This window comes from Cebus imitator, unplaced genomic scaffold (assembly GCF_001604975.1).
Source record: "Cebus imitator isolate Cc_AM_T3 unplaced genomic scaffold, Cebus_imitator-1.0 Scaffold701, whole genome shotgun sequence".
NCBI lineage: Eukaryota > Metazoa > Chordata > Mammalia > Primates > Cebidae > Cebus > Cebus imitator.
In genome coordinates, this window is record NW_016108016.1 from 109,957 (window position 1) to 133,244 (window position 23,288).

Here is a 23,288-nt window from a genome sequence, read left to right on the forward strand (position 1 = left end):
AAAAAAAAAAAAAAAAAGGATTTAATAGGGATAAGTGGAAATTAATGGAAGGAGCAGCAGAAGTTTGAGCATATAATTTAAAGAAAAAGGTAATAAAGAATAAAGAGTTCTGTGAAATATTAAGAGATCAGAGGAGAGGGTAGTGGTGGTATAAATACATGAATTTCTCTTTTTTTTTAAAATTGCATTTTAGGTTTTGGGGTACATGTGAAGAACATGCAAGATTGTTGCATAGGTACACACGTGGCAGTGTGATTTGCTGCCTTCCTCCCCATCACCTATATCTGGCGTTTCTCCCCTTGCTCTCTCCCGAACTCCCCACCCCCCACTGTCCCTCCTCTATTTCCCCCCAACAGACCCCAGTGTGTAGTGCTCCCCTTCTCAAAAAACAGTGCTCTTAAGTGTATTTAGATGAAAGGTAACCATCTGAACTCAGTGTAAATTGTTAAAAATAGTTATTTGATTTTTTCATACTGTATATTATTTTGTTAAGTTATTAAAACTCTGAAAGAACAAAAGGGGGAAGTATGTAAGTTGTTTTATAACAGGACTTGGGGGCTAGATATCAATTTTGTGTGTGTGGTTACTTTTCTTGCTTTTATTAGATTTTTCAAAGGGTTCCATGCACAAAAAGTCTAACCACCGATTTAGAGATTTTTATCTACTAAATTCTAGGAGGAATTTGTTCCATAGATGAAGAGCAAGGCAGTGCTCATGTGAGCGATTGGATATGAAACCACTCAAATATATCTTATTTTAGTGTTGATTTGAACATGTTGACTACTGGTAAAGTTTTTGGTTGGTGGTTATTTAGCAAAACAAACTTCATTCTTGAAGACCGTTTTTGAATTCAGAGCTGCTTCTGTAATTACCATAGTCCTGTTGATTCTTTCCTGAATTCTCGAATTTCTTTCTTCTCACTGTTCTATCCCTCCTATCACTTTACTGCAGGTTGCTGTCTTTTTAAACTGGATTACCACATCAGCCTTTTAACTGTTCTTCCTGCCTTTGTCCTTGTCCCACTCCGACTGGTCCGTATAGCAGCTAAGAGTGGGTCCTGTCACTCCCTTTCTTGAAACTGTTTAATTATATGCCAACCAAATTTGCATGACCCTCCACAATGTGGCCATGACCACCTTACCAGTTTCCTTTCCTGCCACATTACTCACAAATCCAGCCATACTTTTCAGTTCCTCAATACATTGTTTCCTGCTCCTGGACCTTCCCATTTTATCTGAAACACTCAACCCCTAGGTATTAGGTCTTTGCCCTCCTTTAGGAAGCATTCCCTGATGTCCTAGGCTTAGTTAGGTGTTCTTCCAGTGTGCCACCGTAATCCACTATCCAGTATTACTGCTTGATACCCTCTGTCTAGTTCCTGCGTATCTTTTACACTTGAATGTAAATTTGTTGAGAACAGGGACCTTGTCTGTCTTCTTCAGCATTGTATAGTCTTTGCAATGTGCTCAGCATATAGCTGGCACCTAATATTTACTGGGTAATGGAATATAATTTCAGCCATTCAAATTTAAGACTTCATTTGTTGCTTTTTCTGCTTTTTAATTTGCAGTGTTGGTAGCCTTATATGAAGAACCAGAGAAACCTAACAGTGCTTTGGAGTATCCTTTCATCTTTCAAGTCAGAAACAGGCTTTATTTTGAAACTCTTAATTTTTTTAGATAGTTAATAAACTTTAGGCTGGGTGCGGTGGCTCACACTTGTAATTCCAGCACTTTGGGAGGCCGAGGAGGGTGGATCAGGAGGCCAGGAGTTTGAGACCAGCCTGGCCAACGTGTAAAACCCCTTCTGTACTAGAAATACAAAAATTGGCGTTCTCTTTCCGGTTCTTCCCGGAGTCGGGAAAAGCTGGGTTGAGGGGGCGAAAAACAAAAAAAGAAATACAAAAATTAGCTATGCATGGTGGCATGCGCCCATAATCCCAGCCACTCGGGAGGCTGAGGCAGGAAAACTGTTTGAACCCAGGAGGAAGAGGTTGCAGGTGAGCTGAGATTGCGCCATTGTATTCTGGCTCTGGGTGACAGAGCAAGACTCTGACTCGGGGTGGCGGTAAAAGAAAAAAACCTTTAAAATACTTCTGAATATTGAGAAAGTTATTTTCACTTGAGTTTTTGGATGGTGATCGTGGGTAGATATTGGTGGTAAAGTGGGTGACTCTGGTCAGGGATATTGATACTACTCTGTGCTATTTTATTAGTTTGATTCAAGCCTAAGAAGTAAGTTCTTAACATTGATAATAGTTTTTTAAAGCATCACTTAGGAGCTGCTACCCCAGAAAATCCAGAAATAGAGCTGCTTCGCCTAGAACTGGCTGAAATGAAAGAGAAATACGAAGCTATTGTAGAAGAAAATAAAAAACTGAAAGCAAAGGTAAATTTTTAGAAAGAATTCATATTAAAATAATTTTACCTTTAATAATTACATAATGAAAACCTCACTAAAATGGAGAGGTGGGTAGGGAGGTGGGTGAATATCAATTCGAATTAATTATAATGTAAGGCCAAACTTAAGCAATACAAGCTGAAAGTAGGACAAGCAAAGTGTGATCAAGAAGAGGTTCTGGCCAGGCATGGTGGCTCATGCCTATAATCCCAGCACTTTGGAAGGCCGAGGTGGGCAGATCATCTGAGGTCAGGAGTTCGAGACCAGCCTGGCCAAAATGGTGAAACACCATCTCTACTAAAAATATGAAAATTAGCTGGGAGTGGTGGCAGGCACTTGTAATCCCAGCTACTCAGGAGGCTGAGGCAGGAGAATTGCTTGAACCCAGGAGGTGGAGGTTGCAGTGAGTCAAGACGGTGCCACTGCACTCCAGCCTGGGCAACAAGAGCAAAACTCTTGTCACAGAAAAAAAAAAAAGAATTCTTAGGAATCTGCATCAACAAAAAGATAGGAATATTCGTTAATACTGTTTATAAGTAAATGGACAGTTCTGAGGTTCTTAAGCAGTTGATTTTAAGTAGGCCAGTATGGGGCCACTGCTTTATAAATTGCACCTCTTAGTATTTGTACAGTTCATAGTCTGCAAGGCCATATGTGGTGGCCCTCTGTAAATTTGTTTGCACTTAATTTTATCTAGCGCTAAAGTTTTTTCTTTCTTTTTTTTTGAGACAGGGTATCACTCTGTTACCCAGGCTGGTGTGCAGTGGTGCAGTCACGTCTCACTGCAGCCTTGGCTTACCAGGCTCAAGCAATCCCCCGACCTCTGCCTCCCGAGTAGCTGGGACTGCAGGCATTTGCCACCATGCTCGGCTAATTTTTACATTTTTTGTAGAAATGGGGTCCCACTATGTATTGCCCAGGCTGGTCTCAAACTCCTGGGCTCAAGCATTCCTCCTGGGTTGGCCTCCCAAAGTGTTGGGATTATAGGCATGAGCCACTGCACCCAGCCAGTTTTTTTCTTTTTTCAAACTCCTGTGAGGATTTTCAGAAACTTCAAATTGGTCAACTCTGAGTCTTGGAGGTTTTACCACATTCTTAATCACGCAATGTTTTACATTACTCTTAAGTATTTCTCCTAATGTATTTTATCTTCTCAGCGACTTGGTGAGATAAGTGCAACAAGTACACGAACTGCCTTATAGGTGAGGACAGGAAAGCACAGTGAAGACTGATAAGCTCCTCAAACCCAGCAGGTTGTTGGCAGAACCCTAACGTTAGCCTAGTGTTCTTGCAAGGAAGCACCCTTAGCATAAAAGAAAATGCAGTTATTTTGAATTATCCAAGATTCCACAATGTGTAAATGCTTGTTAACTCTTTTGAACCTTTTAACTCAAAGACATTAGTTGTTTATTGGCTGTCTAGATTAAGACAAGTCACGTAACTACCTACTTTTCAGTGGGTATCTTCAGTGAACTTTTGGTGGAGAGGAAGAAAGCTTATCAGCAAATGAATCTTGGGAAGATATAGTTTATTGCATATCAAGTATTTGAACAGTGCAGTCATGAACTGGAATGAAATTTTAGTTTCAAAGTAATTTTAAAGGTTTATATGAAAAGGGCATTCATTAGATTTGATTGCATTAGATCTTAAATCACTGAATGATTTAAAATGGATGGTCATAGAAACTGATAATAATACAATTTACTGACTTAACTAAGTTGAATATAATAGTTAACTTGTTTTATTACTATTTTTTACCCAATTTAGAAGAAAATTCACCTAAATTCCTCTGTCTTTGCCCCATAGCTTGCTCAGTATGAACCACCTCAGGAGGAGAAGCGTGCTGAATAGGATTCTTCTCAGTTGAAAGACAATGAAAAATGGTTTTGTATGACTTGAATAGTTTGTATAGTATATAATCTTTTTTGAACAGATGCTATAGAACTCTTTTAATATGTTTAATTCACTTGTCACATTCTGTTAAAAACACATAGAATCATCAATAAAAACTCAATGTAACTTTCTTTGGGTCTTAAAGCAGGAGAATCCAAAGTAAATCCTGAAAAAACCTAAACACAGCCATCTAACTCATTACCTTAAAAGACATTCTGTTTATTAGTCTGATTAGGAATGATGGCACTGGTTGTATTTTAGCCAAGGCAGTTTAGCATGGAGCTATTCCTTGGTGTAGTTCAGGATATGAACACAGGTACAGTCATTCTTTGAAGGTGACACTGTTGTATATATTCCCTATAGGCAGCTGGAGAGATCTGTGTGACACAAGATGCTTTTGTACGGGTTCTCATGAATCTTCTGCTCTTGTTTGTGTAACATGGAACAAACAACTCTTCTTTGCCACCACTTTGCCTTAGAAAACTGTGTGTGTGTGCCAGTTTGAACTCTGACACCATATTTTCCTTCTATGCAATCATGGCTTGTCTGATAATCTTGGATTGGTTTGCTCTGAGCTTTAGTGGGTCCTAGTTGCACACTGGCCTTTCTGTGCTGTTTTTCAATTTGCCTAATAGCAGTTACCCTCATTGTAATTTATGTAACTTTAAACAGGATCATACTGTACCCCCTCTCTGCCGTATCTGCTTACTGAGCACAGAACAGAGGCAATATACAACTCTGGGTTCACACATGAGCTGGGATGAGAAGAGTGAGCCATATATTGTGGAAAATCATAGTTTGTAGGTATAATTATACAGTGCTTTTTTTCCCCTCAAAATATTTTTCTAGCCCTGGATTCATTTTATTATCCCTGTGATGTAGGTGGGGCAAGTATGAGGGGAAGTTGGGTGCTGAATTTTTAGGCCAAAGACTGATATTAATACAAATCACTCACTAACTGTAGAGCCTTGGGCATATCAGTGAACTGCTCTGAGATTTACCGTCTTCATCTGTTTAATGAGAAGAATATCCATGATGCCTACCTCACAGGGTTGTTGTGAGGGTCAAATGAGAATGTATGTGAAAGATTTGTAAATGGTAAAGTACTATATTCTTGTTTGTTAGTCCTTTTTCCTTTCTTTGGGTAGACCTACAGTCAGATGTTTTGTTTTATTGATCGCTTATTTTCCTTATTGATAGACCTCCCTGTTGTTAGAGAACGTATCTTTGTTTTTGGTCAAAACATACATAGAAAACAAAATGATCCATTGAAAACTGGTTTAACTAGCAAAAGCCTTGGTACTTGTTAGAAACTATGACCAAGCCAATTACAAGGGCATTTAAATCAGTCGTGTTAGCAGGAATGTGGCAATGGCTGGTGCCTCTTCTAGTCACAAGTTTGTTTTTGGAGGGGAGCCAGAAGAACATTTGCCTGAATAGATTGTCTTTTTTACTAATTTGACTGCCTCCTACATGGGCAGCAGTGGATTAAGTGCTGGGTGTGATAAAGAGGAATGACTTAATTGAGACATTTATATAATCAGATACAGTGTGGGTTAGGACCTGTGACAAACCATTATAATAAAACATGGCCCCATGAGGGTTTTGGAAGAGAGAGAGCCTTGGCTTCTTTAGTTGGTATGACAGTTTCTTGGTATACACAGGCCGAAATTTTTTTTGTGGCAGCCAATCCTCGTGCTTTTTACTCATTGGATTAGTATTAATATTTGTGTCAGTAAGGTAGGTGACTATGACTGTCTTTTGTACTATCCTTTTTGAACAGAATGGCAACATGTGGGTTGGATAATCACACTTTTAAGCGAAACTGACTTGCTTAAACTGCTGTACCAGTCATTGCTATTTAAGAATTCAGGATCAGCCTAGCCTCTAGAGGTCCTCATCAACATTTCTGTCAAGGATTTGGATGAAGACAATATAATATACAAGATGCTCGACTGAAGAGAAAATGGATCCCATCAGTTAAGCTCCTGCTACAAAATATCAACTTCATATCTTGCCTACCTCACAAGGTTGTTGTAAGAATCAAATTAAATACAATGGTTGTAAAAGTGCCTTGCAAACTGTAAAGGATTATGTACAGACCAGATGGTAGTAGTGCCAAATCTGTAAGTGACACAAATTGGAAAGTCTGGTTGGAAGACTATATTGAAACAAGCTTTAAAATGATTAACCACCTGGAGTACCCAAACTGCTGGACCTAAATCAAAAAGTTTAAATATCAAGTCTTACATTTAGGTTAAAAAAATGCACTTACACACATTTAGGCACTAGGATAGCTGACAAAGTGTTAGTTCCAGTGATTATCAACTTGAACCACCCTATAGATACTTAATTTCCATTCTGAAAGGCACGAATAGAAATATTGTCTAGGCATTAAATATTCTGAAAGTCGTTTAGTATTGCTTTGTAGGAGTCAGATGTTTGGTGGATATTGACAAGGCTGAATGCATATAAGGAGTGACCAATAGAGGATCTGAATGTATAAGGCAGGGCTCTCCAATAAGGAACTAGCTACAAGTGGCAGTTAAAAATTTAAGTTCCTCAGTTACACTAGCAACATTTCGAGTGCTCAGTCCTCCTATGACTAGCAGCTACGTGTTTGACAGTGCAGGTAAAGAACATGTTTATCAGGTATATCGGTTGTATTGAACAGCACCATAGAATGGTTGAATGAACAGGATGTTTAGCAAGGAATGGGGAAGACTTAGTGGGTAATGAATACTGCAATCTGGTATTTGAAGTGCAGTCATGAAAAAGATGAGGACTATTTTCTTCTATTATAAGCTTCAGGGAGTGTAGTTTGGCTTGAATGATAAATGTTTAAACAAAGGTTTACCACAGTAGAGTTGGCTGCCTTTCGAGGTGGTGAGCTCTCTTCCCTTCGCACTACTTTAAGAGCGTTCTGCATGTCTATTAGACACTACAGAGTTGGTTTTAGGTGGCAGTTAGAGCCACACTCTAAGGGTGTATCCTACCTCTAACTTCTGGATTCAGACAAAACTAAAGTCCCAGACCTGCCCTCATGTGCGAATTTTTCCTTCATAATCAAGAAGTCAGTCTCCTTGGAGGGCTGGGAGCACCCCCCCATTCCTGTACTTAAAAATTGTATAGGGCTGTGCTTTAAGAGGATCTGATTGTCAAAGGTAAAAAAAAAAAACTCCTCTAGATTTCTCAGACGTATTTGGTGACAAGGATTTGCTTTTGCTTGCTTTCATTATTCAATGCTTTGGTCTCTAATCTGAACGAGGTCATAGAAGAGGCAGTGATCTATGGGGGATGGAATTCCTGGAGAATTAGACTGACTAGGCGGGAAGGAGGGCAAACTGAGTCCCGTTCGGTTTAAAGTGGCAGCAGTTTCCACTATCTGCGAAGGAGGTAAGATGTTCTAGCTTGGCTGCATCTGCTTTCCTGTCAGGGTCCAGCTACTTGCTAGAACAAACTATCACAGTGACCCACGACTCTGCCTTGGTTGAGGTCTGCCCTTAGTCTGGCTGGCTCCCCCATACCTTTGCACATCCCAACCGTATCCATCCACCCAGATCTGCTCAGATGCGTTCTCATCCAACTCCCGAGCATTATTTATCCGTGACCTTCCCACGTAATATTTCATACCGAGGTTACTTACACAGAGGTCCGATCTCTCTGTTCATCTTCAAGCAACCTGAGGGCAGGCAGGATCCGAGTCTGATCCAGTTCTGTGCCCCTTGGTAGGCACCCAGGGCACTGCAGGCATCAATAAATATTGGTTGGGCAAGTACAGTTGTAGGATGAGGACAATCAGTTCTTCCCCCAAATTCCGGAAGGGCATCTCCATAGCTGTGCTCTGGGAGCCCGGAAGAAGGCAGGGGAACGGTGCGGCCAGCGGCGCTAGTGGGCCGGGGCGGAGGGCAGACGGCCGGAGTCCGGGCGGGAGGCGCGGCCGGGCCGCCCTCCTCGTGACTCCTCCTCCCCCCTCAGCGGCTGCGAGTCAGGTGATTCCGGCACGTGATGGGGCACCACCTACCCTGCTGCTCTCGAGTGGCAGCTCGGGCGGCCAATGAGCGTCTGCGCTTCGGCTCGGGGCCTATGAGAGCCGGGCTCTGGGGGGCGGGCCGGACGGTGGCGGCTGCCGGGGGCGGCGGCGGCGGCGGCGGCGGCAGACTGGGGAGGCGGCGGCCTGGCTTGGCTTGGCTTGGCTTGGCCTGGCCTGGCCTGTCAGGGCGCGGGCGGCGGCGGCTCCAGCACCATGTCCCTGCAGTACGGGGCGGAGGAGACGCCCCTCGCCGGCAGTTACGGCGCGGCCGATTCGTTTCCCAAGGACTTCGGCTACGGCGTGGAGGAGGAGGAAGAGGAGGCGGCGGCGGCGGGCGGCGGGGTTGGGGCAGGGGCAGGCGGAGGCTGTGGTCCGGGGGGCGCTGACAGCTCCAAACCGAGGATTCTGCTCATGGGGCTCCGGCGCAGCGGCAAGTCCTCCATCCAGAAGGTGAGCGGGGCCGCGCCGGGCCCCCCGCCCCCTCCTCGGGGCTCAGGTGCCTGGCGGCGGGGACGCCTGGGAGGGCGGCGGCCGGGGCCCTCCTGCGCTCCGTCCCTCCGCAGTTTCTCTCCGACTCTTGGGAGCGCACAGGCGCGGCTCCGCGCTGGGATCCCGACCTCTGCGTCCACGCCCAAGTCAGCTGAGGCCAAGTGGAACGTTGAAGGCGAAACTGGCTGCAGGGAGGCAGGTGCCCGGTGGCACCGCCCAAGACCTCCGCTGGGACCCAGTCCCTGTGTCATTTACGAAACTGAGACGCACTCTCCAGTTCTCACTTGGAGAACTTCGTGGACATCCCCCCCGACCCGTTTTGATTTGTTCTTCTCACTTCAGGTGACCTGAGTGTGCAGGGATTCCCAGCAGAGCCCCAGGGAGCCGCGTCAGAGTTGTGACTAAGACACTGAGCGTTGTAATGCTTGCTTTCGCTACTGGTGTGAAGGAGACTTCGCTGTAGCGTTACTGGAAATTGGGTAGTGAGGTTGCACCCATTTCAGTAGTTGTGACCTGGTGATGTTCCCCCTGTAGGTGTGTGTTTATAAAAATCTGACACTTTGAGAATATTTTGCAGACCTAGTCTGTTTTCACTTTTGGGCTTTCATCAACAAATGGAGGGCTGTACACGTTGTTTTTGTTTTTTTTTTGTTTGTTTTTGTTTTTGAGACTGAGTCTCGCCCTGTCACCCAGGCTGGAGAGTGCAGTGGCTCAATCTCAGGCTCACTGCAACCTCCCCTCCCGGGTTCAAGCTGTTCTCCCACCTCAGCCTCCTGAGTAGCTGGGCATTACAGGTGTGCGCCACCATGCCCAGATAATTACTGTATTTTTAGTAGAGACGGGTTGGCCAGGCTAGTCTCGAACTGCTGACCTCAAGTGATCCGTACGCCTCAGCCTCCCAAAGTGCTGAGATTACAGGTAGGAGCCACCACACCGGCCTACACTGTTTAGTAAGGGGGAAATAGAGGCAAAGTTGACTTCCTCCATTAGCAAAACCCATTACGCGTGGAGTAAGCTGGGTAATAAAACTAGTATCAGCAGGCACCTGGTCTTTTCACCTCTCTGTTGCAAAGGTCTGTCCAAAATAAATCTGTGATTTTTTTTTCTTTTTTTAAATTCTGACTGATATTTTGTAGATGGGATCTTTTTTAAAAGCAGCTTTCTTCCAGATTTGCTGGAGTACTGTGTTTTATTTACCTTGATTTTCACCTCTCCAGCAAGTACAGAATATCAGATGATTAGGAGATGTGGCTTACGTCCTTGAGTCCTAGTTAACCTTTCCAGCAAAATTTGGGTACATTGACTGTAGATTTTTAGCAGACTAATTTTCGTTGTTCACGTTTGTTACTGAGAAAACTTTGAGAGTAATTGTTTATTTTTCTTGTCTAGAAAGAGGCAAGGTAGTTTTATGTTAGAATTTTGTAGGTTGTGAATATTGTGATTCTTTTTTTTTTTTTGACATGGGAGTCTTACTCTGTCGTTCAGGTTGGAGGGCAGTAGCTCAGTCTCCACTCACTACAACCTCGGCCTTCTGGGTTCAAGTGATTCTCCTTCCCGAGTAGCCGGGACTACAGGCGTGCACCACCTAGCCCGAGTAATTTTTGTATTTTTAGTGGAGATGGGGTTTTCACCATGTTGGTCAGGGTGGTCTCGAACTCCTGACCTCAAGTGACCCGTCCATCTCGGCCTCCTGAAGTGCTGGAATTGCAGGTGTGAGCTACCGATTATTGTGATTCTTAACAATTGCCTTTACATTTCTTTTCTCATGGGAGCTGCCTTTTCCCTGTTAGTCCCTGTGGTCTCCTCCTAGATGTTTTCACTTTCTACTTGGTATAGTTACTCCCCTTCTTTTATTTCTTCCACTAGACTGCAAAGTCAGTGAGGGCATAGTCCAGTCTGTTTCACTTTTTAAAATTACTCCTCAGAGCCTGAGGTAGGCATTAGAGTAATTTTTGAATAAACCAGAGTTCTTAAGCTTTAGCTATAAAGCTTTTATAATCTTCAAGCAGATTTTGACAGAATTAATATTAGCTTTCCCCCAGAAAAACTGGTGGAGGTGATGCAGATTGCTGCTATTAGTACTGAGTATGCAGAAAACATAGGAAAGATTTAGCTTCAAAATAGATTTAATGCAAATTAATTTGGTGTCTTGTCAAAAATAAAGGGACAGTGATTACCAGTGGATTCACCATTCAGTTTCTACTTTTCAAAATTTTTTTTTGCTATGGGATCAAATTTTTAAATGTTAAACCAGGGTGGAACTTTAAATTTAAATTCTGAAGTTTAATACTCATAAAATTGCCTGTTTTTCTTTTAACAGGTGGTGTTTCATAAGATGTCACCCAACGAGACCCTGTTTTTGGAAAGTACCAACAAGATTTATAAGGATGACATTTCCAATAGCTCCTTTGTGAATTTCCAGATATGGGATTTTCCTGGGCAAATGGACTTTTTTGACCCAACCTTTGACTATGAGATGATCTTCAGGGGAACGGGAGCATTGATATATGTCATTGATGCACAGGTAGTTAGGAATGTGTTTACTCCTCTTCCCTGGTGGGAAAAAGATGTAGAAACAAAGGAAAGTTGTTTATCTTATTTGTCATGTGCGTGTAGTTTCTCTCTTAGGCAGTGGATTCCGTAACAGTGTAAGAGATGTAGTGGCAGAGGTGCTTTGGGAACAGGCATGCCACTGTGCAAGTACAGAATATCAGATGATTAGGAGATGTGGCTTACATCCTTGAGTCCTATTAATGAGCAGCTAACGTTGGCCTTACATTTTGATTGGTTAATGGTAGATGTGGCTATACTCTATAGTAATAGTAATGTCATTTCCTGAAAAGACCCCATCCCATAACATAAAGAGGAATTTGAGAACTGAGTCAGTAGATATTAGAGCAAATAGTTTACTTAGTTGTCCAAATTGAGTGTAGCTCAGTAAGCATTTATGGAGGGCCTAGCATGTGGCAGTCAGTCAGATGAATGGACAAGTCCCTATCCTTTAAGAAGCTTACTTTTTATAAGCTTAAGCGTTAGTTAAGAATGCTTTGTGAGTGATAGTCTCTGCAGAGGGTGCCTTCACATACAGGATCTAATTAATTTAATCTTCACAATATTGTTAGGTAGATAATGTAATTCTGACCTCACAGATAAGTAAACTGAGAACAGAGTTTAAGCAACTTGCTTAAAGTGACACACTGAATAAATGGCAGAGCTGGGATTACTTTAAAAAATTATATTGGGAAGAAATGTTTATTTCCTTTTACCTTTCTTAAATTAGTGTTAAAAATTACAAGCGTTAACCTGGTAATTGAATTTTTCATCTTGAGACAATTGAAGAGTTATTTAGTACTATAGTTAATATATTTGACTGTTTGAATATTGTTGATACTTAGGATAGCATATTTTCTGTGGTTGGAGAAGAAGGTGGTTTGAGGCTTTCTTAACTCATTACTTGTGAGATTTATTTTTAAAAAATACTTTGTTCTGACTTACAGGATGACTACATGGAGGCTTTAACAAGACTTCACATTACTGTTTCTAAAGCCTACAAAGTTAACCCAGACATGAATTTTGAGGTTTTTATTCACAAAGTTGATGGTCTGTCTGATGATCACAAAATAGAAACACAGAGGGACATTCATCAAAGGGCCAATGATGACCTTGCAGATGCTGGGCTAGAAAAACTCCATCTTAGGTAACAACGTGTGTGTTTGATATGAGAGCCCTGAACAATGTGTAAATGTATTCCCATCTCTGTCATTTTAAACACTATAGCTTTCTGCTACCTGTATGCCTTTTGCCAAGTCTTTTATGTTTTTGATCTCTTTGTTGAATTCCAAGCTGTCTGGGAGCCTGATGTTGAGAAATTACCTACTTTTTGCCTTTTCCTGGAGATTGAAGTCGTGTGAAGTGTTTCCATTGGTGCTTTTCCAAATTCATCTCAAGAGACTGGAGTCAGGCTGTTTCTTCATGGTATAAATCTGCTTTGGGACTCTTTCCTTTTGGTTTCATTAATTCCCCCCTGCCCCGCCTCAGTGAGGTGAATTTGTCACATTTGTTGTAGGAAGCTTTAGCAAGAGTCTTAGACAATATTTTTCTCAGTGGGAATGGCCTTATACAGAGAGTACACTTTCAAATCTGGATTGACTCTTCATCTTTATTTTTCCTGCTGGCTCCCTTCCACCTCCCACCCCTGGACTGACGCTAATATATCTTAGCTTTTAAAACACTTTAACCTTTTTTTTTTTTTTTTTTGAGATGGAGTTACGCTCTTGTTACCCAGGCTGGAGTGCAGTGGCACGATCTTGGCTCACTGCAACCTCCGCCTCCTGGGTTCAAGCAATCCTCCTACCTCAGCCTCCCGAGTAGCTGGGACTACAGGCTGGGCCACCATGCCCAGCTATTTTTTTTTGTATTTTTAGTAGAGACGGGGTTTCACCATGTTGACCAGGATGATCTCGCGCTCTCGACCTAGTGATCCACCCGCCTCGGCCTCCCAAAGTGCTGGGTTTATAGGCGTGAGCCATCGTGCCCGGCCTTAAAACACTTTATACTTTTATGAAACTCTAAAGTTTGGCTTAGGTGGGTTTATCTTACACGTTTGTATAAGGCTGCTATTAACTTTAGAGGACTATTGGTTTGTAACTATTATTAAGAAATTATTATTAAATAATAGCTCCTAGATAGGATTGATTTGTGTATCTGCATTCTAAAAGTGTATGAGGAATATTTTTGTACATGTTATTTTATTTGGTGATACAGGTAGAAATGAGTGTTAAAAAGTACCCAAGAAAATATTCTCTTGATGATAGAAGCAGCTTAAAGGGGGAGCAGGGGAGAGAGACAGCAAGTTCTTTCTCTGTCTCTGTTTTATTGTTGTGACTTCTTCATGGGCTAAGCTAACTGCTATCCCTACCCCTAATATTCCCGGGGCCTTAGGCTCCAAGAATCTTTTAGTTATTCGTCTGGGAAACCATGAAGAAAAGTCTCGTTGACCTCTAGTTTGCTTGGAATAAATTTCTAAAAAATTTGAAAGTAATTCATGGTTAAAAAAATAAAAATTCAGCAATGTTTGCAAGAGAAAATGAAAGTACCTCTCCATAAAAATTCAGTCTTCTTATTTTGAGAATCCACTGCTAATAGTGTTTACCTGGATTTTGAGCCGTGCTTGTCCTGTTTTCCCCAGCACTCTGTGGGGATCCTTCTGATTCTCTCTACCCCGTGTCTGTGTCCCTTTCCAGGGCATCCCACCTCAGTGGCACTTGCTATCCCCTTCCTCAGTACCATGTAGGGTCCTAGACCTTGTTAACTTCAGTAGAATTTTGCATCAAGCTTTTATTTGGGCCGTGCACAGTGCCTCATTCCTGTAATTCCAGCACTTTGGGAGGTCGAGGCGGGTGGATAACTTGAGGCCAGGAGTTTGAGACCAGCCTGGCCAATATGGCGAAACCCCATCTCTACTAAAAATACAAAAAATTAGCCTGACATGGTGGTGTGTACCTGTAGTCCCAGCTACTCGGAAAGCTGAGGCAGGAGAATCGCTTGAACTCAGGAGGCGGAGGTTGCAGTGAGCCAAGATCGCGCCACTGTACTTCAGCCTGGGCAACAGAGCAAGACTCTGTCTCAAAAAAAAAAAAAATAAAATAAAATAAAGCTTTTATTTAGTACTAGCAGCCCTATGGATGAAGCTCCATTTCATTTCCAGTTTCTATAAACTTATCTTACTAAAATGCCCTGTGTCTTGCAGGTTCTCCCTGTCCCCATTCACCTCAAGCCTCGTTCTTACTTTGCTCACCTTTTAGCCTACAGGAAACACTAAAATAATCCTTTCTCCCTAGTACCTATAGGATCTTCTTGGCCTTACCTGTTCTAGTGCTCTTACATCTAGATTAGAGCCTTGCATTGCCTAGATTAGGTTCTCAGGTTAGCTGCTTGAAAGTATCTTTAAATTACCTGTAAAGTAGTATACACAGTTCTATGTCTCTGATGTTGTAATATATATATATGTATAAATGTGTGATGGATGTGGCTGTAAGGAAGAGTATACTCCCTGAGTGATAAAGCAGATAGAATGGTCGACAGTGTTTAAATTGTTAAAGGCTTCCCTCTCAAATACATGTTTTATTGAATCTACATGTATTACTTCACCACTGTAACTCCTTTTAGGCCTCCAGACTCCTGTAGATTCGTCCATTCTCTGTAGAGCCCCGACTCCCATCTTCTTTAATACACTCTTTACATAAATTCTTAATACCAGTTGTATTCATTTGTTTATTCATCAAATACAAGCACTGTTCAAGGGAGTGGGCCTGCTGCTAGGAGCATGACTGACAACGTCTCTTTCCCCTGGAACTTACATTCTCAGTGACACAGCTCAAAAGCACTGAAATGAATGTCTGGTATCGTTTTAAGTACTTACCAATGCTGTGAAGAAAAACAAATTAGGGGAAAAGGGTTGAAAGCATTGGGTACAGGAGTACTATTTTAGGTAGGCTGGTCTGGAAAGAACTTTTTGAGGTGATATTTTAGTAGAAACCTGAATTATGTTCTTATTTGATAAATGTCACGTAACTCATTTAGCTTCCTCGGTTTTTCGTCTTATTTTTGGTCTCAGCTATGTGCTTAAAAAAGCTTTTTGGATCAGATTGCAAAGACATAAGGTAAATATTTGAGTTTATGTATCTGAAAATCCTTTTCTGGGTACTACTTCAGTTCCTCTTTGTGTAAATGCAGTAAAGAGATGGATAGCTACAAGCTAGGTGGGAAAGTGCATTTGTCATCTTGAGTGATGGGCATGGTAGATAAGTTAAAGAGGCTTTATTGAACTCACTGAAATCAAATGTTAAGAAACTTAAAGTTTTGTGTATTATAATAGTTGTCACATAACATAAGGTATTTTTCAAGTTAATCAAGCTATGTTGTGTTTTTCAGCTTTTATTTGACTAGTATCTATGACCATTCAATATTTGAAGCCTTTAGTAAGGTGGTGCAGAAACTTATTCCACAACTGCCGACCTTGGAAAACCTATTAAATATCTTTATATCAGTAAGTGAGAAATTTATATTTAATTCACGGTAGTTTCTGATTACATTTTTGTGAACCTATTTGTTTTCAGCTTTTCCAAAAAATGTCTTGAATTAATCTGAATCAAGTACAAAGACTAATGACCTGCTTAACATGTAAAATAAACGATAACAAAATGTTGCTTGAGTTATTTTCTGAATTCTTAAATAGATGTTGATGTCAAAATATAATTCTTTTATGTTTTGTAAATTGCCACATAATGCCTTTCTTGATAGCAAGGTGATTCAAATCAGAGATTGATTATATTAATAAGAGGATTATTGAAAATGTGGCGTTGCTTGATTTTTAGAGTTTTTTTTTTGTTAAATTTTTGGTGATATCTTAGAAAATAATTCATTTGAATAAAGAGGAAGAAGAACATTTAACTTATGAAGTTATGTCAGGAAATCAGAGTAGAGAAAGAATTCCACTTTCATTCTTTGGATGATAGAAGAGTCTCTCAAGCAACTGCTATTTGTTTTTTGGTATCTGGTTGTATAATTTAAAATGTTCTTGCATGTTATTCAATAATTCAAGGTTTTTGATAGGTTGTAAATGGTGATTTTTAAAAAATACTGAACAGTTTCCCATTTGTTTTTCCAAGAATTCAGGTATTGAAAAAGCTTTTCTCTTTGATGTTGTCAGCAAAATCTACATTGCAACAGACAGTTCCCCTGTGGATATGCAATCTTACGAACTTTGCTGTGACATGATCGATGTTGTAATTGATGTGTCTTGTATATATGGGTAAGTTATATGCATATTCCTGCAAGATCTCAGAGAGATGGGAAACTATTAGTTTGATTTGTTCAGGAGACTAATTTCTGAGGCCTCTGGCAAGTAGTACTGCATGCAGTGGGATTGTTCTGACCATAGTGCTTTAACTTGGAGCATGATTTCTCTGGAACTGTGCTGCTGGGTCTTACTCTTTCAGAGAATGGCTAAGAAAAGTTGGAAAGCATGACTAGAACTGGACTTGTTTGTCACTGCGTTTCTCCTGATGTTGTGAGGATGGGGAAGGGTTGCACTGTATCTCGTCACTACTGGGTCTTAGCTAGATTGAAAAACTTAATTTATTTAAGATGGTCTGAATAACAAAGTAAGTTCTGGTTCCTGATTTAATCTCAGGCTTTGTGGAATTAGGGATTCATAATCTTTCATGGAGCAAGGAAGGTAATTAGAATTTTGGATGTTGGAAGAACTTATACATATAAAAATCTGACCCATATATACAAGTTTCCAAAATAAATCTCTAAAATTTGAGCTCTTCCTTTATGTAAATTTCCCAAATTCTATATAAAAGTTTATGAAAGGCAGCCAGCAAGTGATTTTGCAGAATAGACCAGAGGACAGTGAAAACTTTGGGAAATTTACTGGCTTTTCAAAAGCTGATAATGCCCAGGTTGTAGTGGCTTGCGCGCATAATCCCAGATGTTTGAAAGGCTGAGGTGAGGGGATTGCTTGAGGCCAGGAGTTTGAGACCAGTCTGGGCAACCTTACCAACCTTACCAAAAAAAAAAAAAAGTTAATAACATTCTCTGCACCTTCTGACTTCCTAGATTCCCCTGGTGTACTAACATCAGCATTCTCAAGTTGCTTTCACATGCTTTAGCATTATCTGCTACCTGTGTTTTCTCTCTGCTCCATCTAGTCTAAATGTCTTTCACCTCTGACTCTCTTCACTTTGGTCTTTTGCCCTATTTTTCAGTGTCTTTCCCCAGCTACCTCTGAGTAGGAGAGTAAATTTGTCTTATCTATTCTTTATCTGTCCGTCTATTCCTTTTACTTTGTGATTACATGCTCTCTTTTCTTTTTTTGAGATGGAGTCTCACTCTGCTGCCCGGGCTGGAGTGCAGTGGTATGATCTCAGCTCACTGCAACCTGTGCCTTTTGGGTTCAGGCAATTCTCCTGCCTCAGCCTCCCGAGTAGCTGGGATTACAGGCACTCGCCACAATACCTGGCTAACTTTTTATATTTTTGGTAGAGATGGGGTTTCACCATGTTGGCAAGGCTGGTCTTGAACTCCTGACCTTGTCATGCACCTGCCTTGGCCTCCCAAAGTGCTGGGATTACAGACATGAGCCATGGAGCCTGACCTGTTTTAATTCTTTACATAATGAAAATGAGACGTTGTCAGTTTAATATATATATTTTATGTATAGATATATAAAATATAAATATATATATATATATATATATTTATGTTTTATTTTTTTGAGACAGAGTCTTGCTGTGTCACCAGGCTGGAGTGCAGTGGCACCATCTTGGCTCACTGCAACCTCCACCTTCTGGGTTCTGGTTATTCTCCTGCCTCAGCCTCCCAGGTAGCTGGGACTACAGCCATGCGCCACCATTCTCAGCTAAGTTTTTCTTTTTTTTTGTATTTTAGTAGAGACAGGGTTTCACCATGTTGGCCAGGATGGTCTTGATCTCCTGACCTCATGATCCACCTGTCTCAGCCTCCCAAAGTGCTGGGATTACAGGTGTGAGCCACTGAGCCTAGCCCAGTTTTATTATATTTTTTAGGAAAGTTTCATATTTTCCCATTTCTAATTTAAAAAATGGATGAGTATAACATTTGCTTTTTCTTTAAAACAAATCAAATTTGTATCAACCAACTTTTTTATAATATAAAAATCAAATTTAACTGTAAAATTTATTTTTACTGTTAGATACATTTTTAAATACCTTATACATAATGAAGTACATTATGTTAGCTGGGTATGGTGTTGTGCACCTGTAGTCCTAGTTACTTGGGGGATTAAGCAGGAGGATGAGGCAGGAGAACTGCTTGATCCCAAGAGTTCCAGGCTGCAGTGAGCTATGGTCGTGCCACTGCACTCCAGCCACGGCTCACTGCAGCCTCAACCTCCTAGACTCAAGTGATCCTCCCACCTCAGCTTCCTGAGTAGCTGGGACTACAGGTGCCCAGCAACTAACTTTTTTTTCTTTTTTTTGAGATGTGGTCCGTCACTCAGACTGGAGTGTAGTGGCACAGTCATGTCTCATTGCAGCCTCAGCCTCCCAGGCTCAAGTAATCCTCCTGACTACAGGCATGTGCCATCATGCCTGGCCAATTTTTGATTTCTATAGAGATGGGGTCTCACTGTGTTGCCCAGGCTGGTCTTGAATTCCTGGACTCAAGTGATTCTCCTGTCTTGGTCTCCCAAAGTGCTGGGATTACAAGTGTGAACCATTGTACCTGGCCTATTTTAGTTTTAATTTTTTGTAGAGACAGAGTCTCATTGTGTTGCCCAGGTTGGTATCACACTCCTAGCCTCAAGAAGTACCTCTGCCTTGATCTCCTAAAGTGCTGGGATTATAGGCATGAGCCACCACTCCTGGTCTGCCTTGGCGATATTTTGACTAAGATTTGGATAAGCATATTTTCCTAATAGTCCTAAAAACCATTAAAACAGATAAACATAGAAAGCAGATCTTATGCCTTGATAAGATTTGGAGCAAGCATTTTAAGGTCATTAACATATTTTTATTCTTAATTTTATTAATCACAGCCAAATGAAGTCACTCTAATCTCCAGACTGTGAATAGAATATGCCTTTCTAATTTCTTTCTCATGTTAGTGTGTGATTCAAGGTCATATGGTGGGTTGACATTAGGAACTTTGTAGTTTCTTACAGTTGCTGGCTGTGGGTGCTGGTTTAGGGAATCATCTTCAGGGTGGTCTATGTTCGAACCTCTTGTCAGAGTTAGTTCTTGTTCTCACGTTGCATGTGGTACAGGAAAGGATCTACATAGGGCATCTTAACTATAAGCTGAAAACACATAGCACTTATAACTTCCTCTTCTCCAATTAGAAGGAAGTAGTTTTCTTTTATACTCTTAAAAGCAAATGACACCAACTTCCCCACCACTCTGCCTTCCCAAATTAACTTTATATTAGTTAAGATACTGAAAACTGCATGGAACTGAGTTAAAAACCCTAAGTTTGAGTCCTGACTTTGCCAGGAGATCACTTCATTTTTAATGAACTTCAGTTCTTACTTTTTTTTTTTTTTTTTTTTTTTTTTGAGATAGGGTCTCACTCTGTTGCCCAAGCTGGAGTGCAGTAGTGCGAACACAGCTCACTGCAGCCTTGACCCCCTGGACTCAAGCAGTCCTTTTTCAGCCTTCTGTGTAGCCAGGAGCACAGGTGTGTGCTACCACACCTGGCTAACTTTTGGATATTTTTGTAGAGATGGAGTCTCACTTTGTTGCCCAGACTGACTTTGAACTCCTGGGCCAAAGTGATTCTACTTGGCCTCCCAAAGTGTTGAGATTATAGGCATGCACCACTGTGCCTGGCCTCTGTATGTTTTTAATGAGCATTGTCCTCTCTTTGTATTTGTGTAGTTTACTTTTACTTGTTGCAGAAAGGACTTTTGTGGTTAAATAGTAATTATTCGTGTCCCCAAGGTTGTTTTGAGGATCAAAGAAATGTATGAGAAGGTAAACTGTAAAAATAAGCCCCCACTTCACAAAAAAAATATAGAAGGAAAATACAGAGAAATGAAAACAGGAGTAAAGAGCCACTACCAAAGACAACCACTAACAACTGTTTTAGTGTTATTTCTGTCACCTTAAAGTGTGTGTGTGTGTGTTTTCTTGTGTTGCCTAGGCAGGCCTCGGACTCCAAAGCTCAAACATTTCTCCCACCTCAGCCTCCCAAAGTGCTGGGATTACAGGCACGACCCACCACGCTCACTTTTTTAGAACTCATAAAAAGTTCTAAAACTTCTTTTGCTCGTGCTCATGCTACCATACAAGAACGTAAATTGTAAGGCTTGGAATATGAGCATCAGGCTCATGCTACCATAAGAGAAAGTAAATTGTAAGCCTTGGAATAGTTTGAAAAATAAGCCAAACCCCAGTTCATTAAAAACTGCATGGAAAATACAGAAAAATGAAAATAGGAGAAAAAAGGTATATTGTTTTACTACCAAAAGCAATTACCAATTACTCCTACCATTTTCATTTTCTTTCTTTTTTTTCCCTGAGACAGCCTTGCTTTGTTGCCCAGGCTGGAGTGCAGTGGCACAGTCTCGGCTCACTGCAACCTCTGCCTCCCAGGTTCAAGCAATTCTCCTGCTTCAGCCTCCCGAGTAGCTAGGACTACAGGCATGCACCACCATGCCTGGCTAATTTTTTATTTTTGTATTTTTAGTAGAGACAGGGTTTCTCCATGTTGGCCAGGCTGGTCTCCAACTTCTGACCTCAGACAGTCCACCCACCTCGACCTCCCAAAGTGCTGGGATTACAGGCGTGCGCTGTTGCGCCCAGCCGACATTTTTTTTTTTTAAGTATATTTCCCTCACTTTTTTTGTTTTTGAAGGCAAATACTTTTTAAAAAGCATTTTTGACAACTCTTAATTTCTAGCAATGGCTAGGTAACCTTTAGATTTTTATAGGCAAGTATATCAGAAAAGACTCTGAATCCATATTTTTTTAAAAGTTGTTGATTTCAACATAGTCCCTACTAATCTCTACCAGAGACTGTTCTTGTATAGTCTAAATATTTTCTTGCTTTTGTGAGGAAGCAAAAAAATATGTTTTCTGTGAAAATGTGATTGACTGGCATATAGAATATGCCTTGAAGGAGCTCACCTAAGTGAGGCGGCAGGTCCCAGAGGGGCCCTGTGATCTGAGGGCAGTAAAGAGTGGAAACACCTCAGCTGGGTTTACAGAACACAGTCTCGGGGGTGAGTAGCCCCACCTGGTGAGATGTTGGTAATGCTGTCATTTTCCTGGTTAAGATGTACATATGTTTACACCTTTTTCTCCAAATGTCTGATTATCTTCTCGTTTTTAATAGGAATCCCTGGAATTCTTTGTTTAGGAAGACTATACCTTAACAACACACTCTCTCTATATATTTAAGCCAGTATTCTTTCCCAAAGACATTCGGGAAACTGGGGGGATATCATTGTGCAAATTAAATGTGGCGGATGCCTAGATGGGAAACCTGTAATGAATAGTACTTTCTTTTAAAATAGGTTAAAGGAAGATGGAAGTGGAAGTGCTTATGACAAAGAATCTATGGCCATTATCAAGCTGAATAATACAACTGTCCTTTATTTAAAGGAGGTGACTAAATTTTTGGCACTGGTCTGCATTCTTAGGGAAGAAAGCTTTGAACGAAAAGGTAATGGCATTTTAAAAAGCTGTTTTTATATTAATTTCTTTGCCATAATGTCTCAGGTTCTTGAAAACAAGAGAAAATAATAATTGCAGCGTTAGAAAAATGGCTATTAGAAAAACAAAGCTCAGGCCGGGTGTGCTGGCTCATGCTTGTAATCTCAGCACTTTGGGAGGCTGAGGTGGGTGGATCATGAGGTCAGGAGTTCAAGACCAACCTGGCCAACATGGTGAAACCCTGCCTCTACTAAAAACACAAAAATTAGCTGGGCGTGGCAGCATGATGCACCTGCGTCCCAGCTACTCAGGAGGCTGAGGCAGGAGAATCGCTTGAACCTGGGAGGCGGAGTTTGCAGTGAGCCGAGATCCCGCCATTGCACTCCAGCCTGGGTGACAGAGTGAGACTATCTCAAAACAAACAAACAAACAAAACTCAAACTGCTTTTGTCCCTTTGCTTTCATACATAGTCCAGACTTTCTCCTTTCTTTTTTTGATCTTTCATTTTAAATCAAGGTTTTACTAGCCTTTCTGATGCTTTCATTACCTGTTTAACTGCCTGCAGTTTGGCTTGCATCTGAGCAAGTCTGTTTTATTTATTTATTTATTTAATACTTTAAATTCTGGGATTCATGTGCAGAACTCACAGGTTCGCTACTTAGGTATACACATGCCATAGTGGTTTGCTGCAGTCATCAACCTGTCATCTACATTAGGTTTTTCTCCTAATGCTCTCCCTCCCCCAGCGCCCTTCCCTGACAGGCCCCAGTGTGTGATGACCCCCTCCCTGTGTTCATGTGTTCTCATTGTTCAGTTCCCACTCATGAGTGAGAACATGCAGTGTTTGGTTTTCTGTTCCTTTGTTGGTTTGCTGAGAATGATGGTTTCTAGCTTCATCCATGTCTCTGCAAAGGACATGAACTCATCCTTTTTATGGCTATATAGTATTCCGTGGTGTATATGTGCCACATTTTCTTTATCCAGTCTATCATTGATGGGCATTTGGGTTGGTTCCAAGTCTTTGCTATTGTGAATAGTGCTGCAATAAACATGTGTGCATGTGTATTTATAGTAGAATGATTTATAATCCTTTGGGTATATATCCAGTGATGGGATTGCTGGGTCAGATGGTATTTTTGGTTCTAGATCCTTGAGGAATCGCCACACTGTCTTCCACAGTGGTTGAACTTACACTCCCACCAACAGTGTAAAAGTGTTCCTGTTTCTCTACATCCTCTCCAATATCTGCTGTTTCCTGACTTTTTTTTTTTTT

At 41.2% G+C, this 23,288-nt stretch overlaps 2 protein-coding genes and 1 long non-coding RNA gene across 3 annotated transcripts in view; 2 read left to right on the forward strand and 1 right to left on the reverse strand.

Annotated features, from left to right (window-relative positions):
• The window catches only part of LOC108296292 (MYC binding protein), a 9,847-nt gene extending 3,939 nt beyond the window's left edge, over positions 1–5,908 (forward strand). Inside the window, exons 3-5 of the mRNA XM_017518723.2 lie at positions 1,571–1,619; positions 2,259–2,388; positions 4,207–5,908. Of these exons, the coding sequence (XP_017374212.1) occupies positions 1,571–1,619; positions 2,259–2,388; positions 4,207–4,251 (224 nt within the window). The 3' untranslated portion in view covers positions 4,252–5,908. The remainder of the gene's footprint in view (positions 1–1,570; positions 1,620–2,258; positions 2,389–4,206) is intronic.
• The window catches only part of LOC119469542, a 23,441-nt gene extending 15,169 nt beyond the window's left edge, over positions 1–8,272 (reverse strand). The window contains exon 1 of the long non-coding RNA XR_005198366.1: positions 7,940–8,272. This is a non-coding gene — a long non-coding RNA (uncharacterized LOC119469542). The remainder of the gene's footprint in view (positions 1–7,939) is intronic.
• Positions 8,273–8,413: 141 nt separating this feature from the next.
• Positions 8,414–23,288, forward strand: part of RRAGC (Ras related GTP binding C) — a 20,952-nt gene continuing 6,077 nt past the window's right edge. The window contains exons 1-6 of the mRNA XM_017518724.2: positions 8,414–8,776; positions 11,136–11,339; positions 12,313–12,512; positions 15,749–15,863; positions 16,486–16,628; positions 21,876–22,024. Of these exons, the coding sequence (XP_017374213.1) occupies positions 8,540–8,776; positions 11,136–11,339; positions 12,313–12,512; positions 15,749–15,863; positions 16,486–16,628; positions 21,876–22,024 (1,048 nt within the window). The 5' untranslated portion in view covers positions 8,414–8,539. The remainder of the gene's footprint in view (positions 8,777–11,135; positions 11,340–12,312; positions 12,513–15,748; positions 15,864–16,485; positions 16,629–21,875; positions 22,025–23,288) is intronic.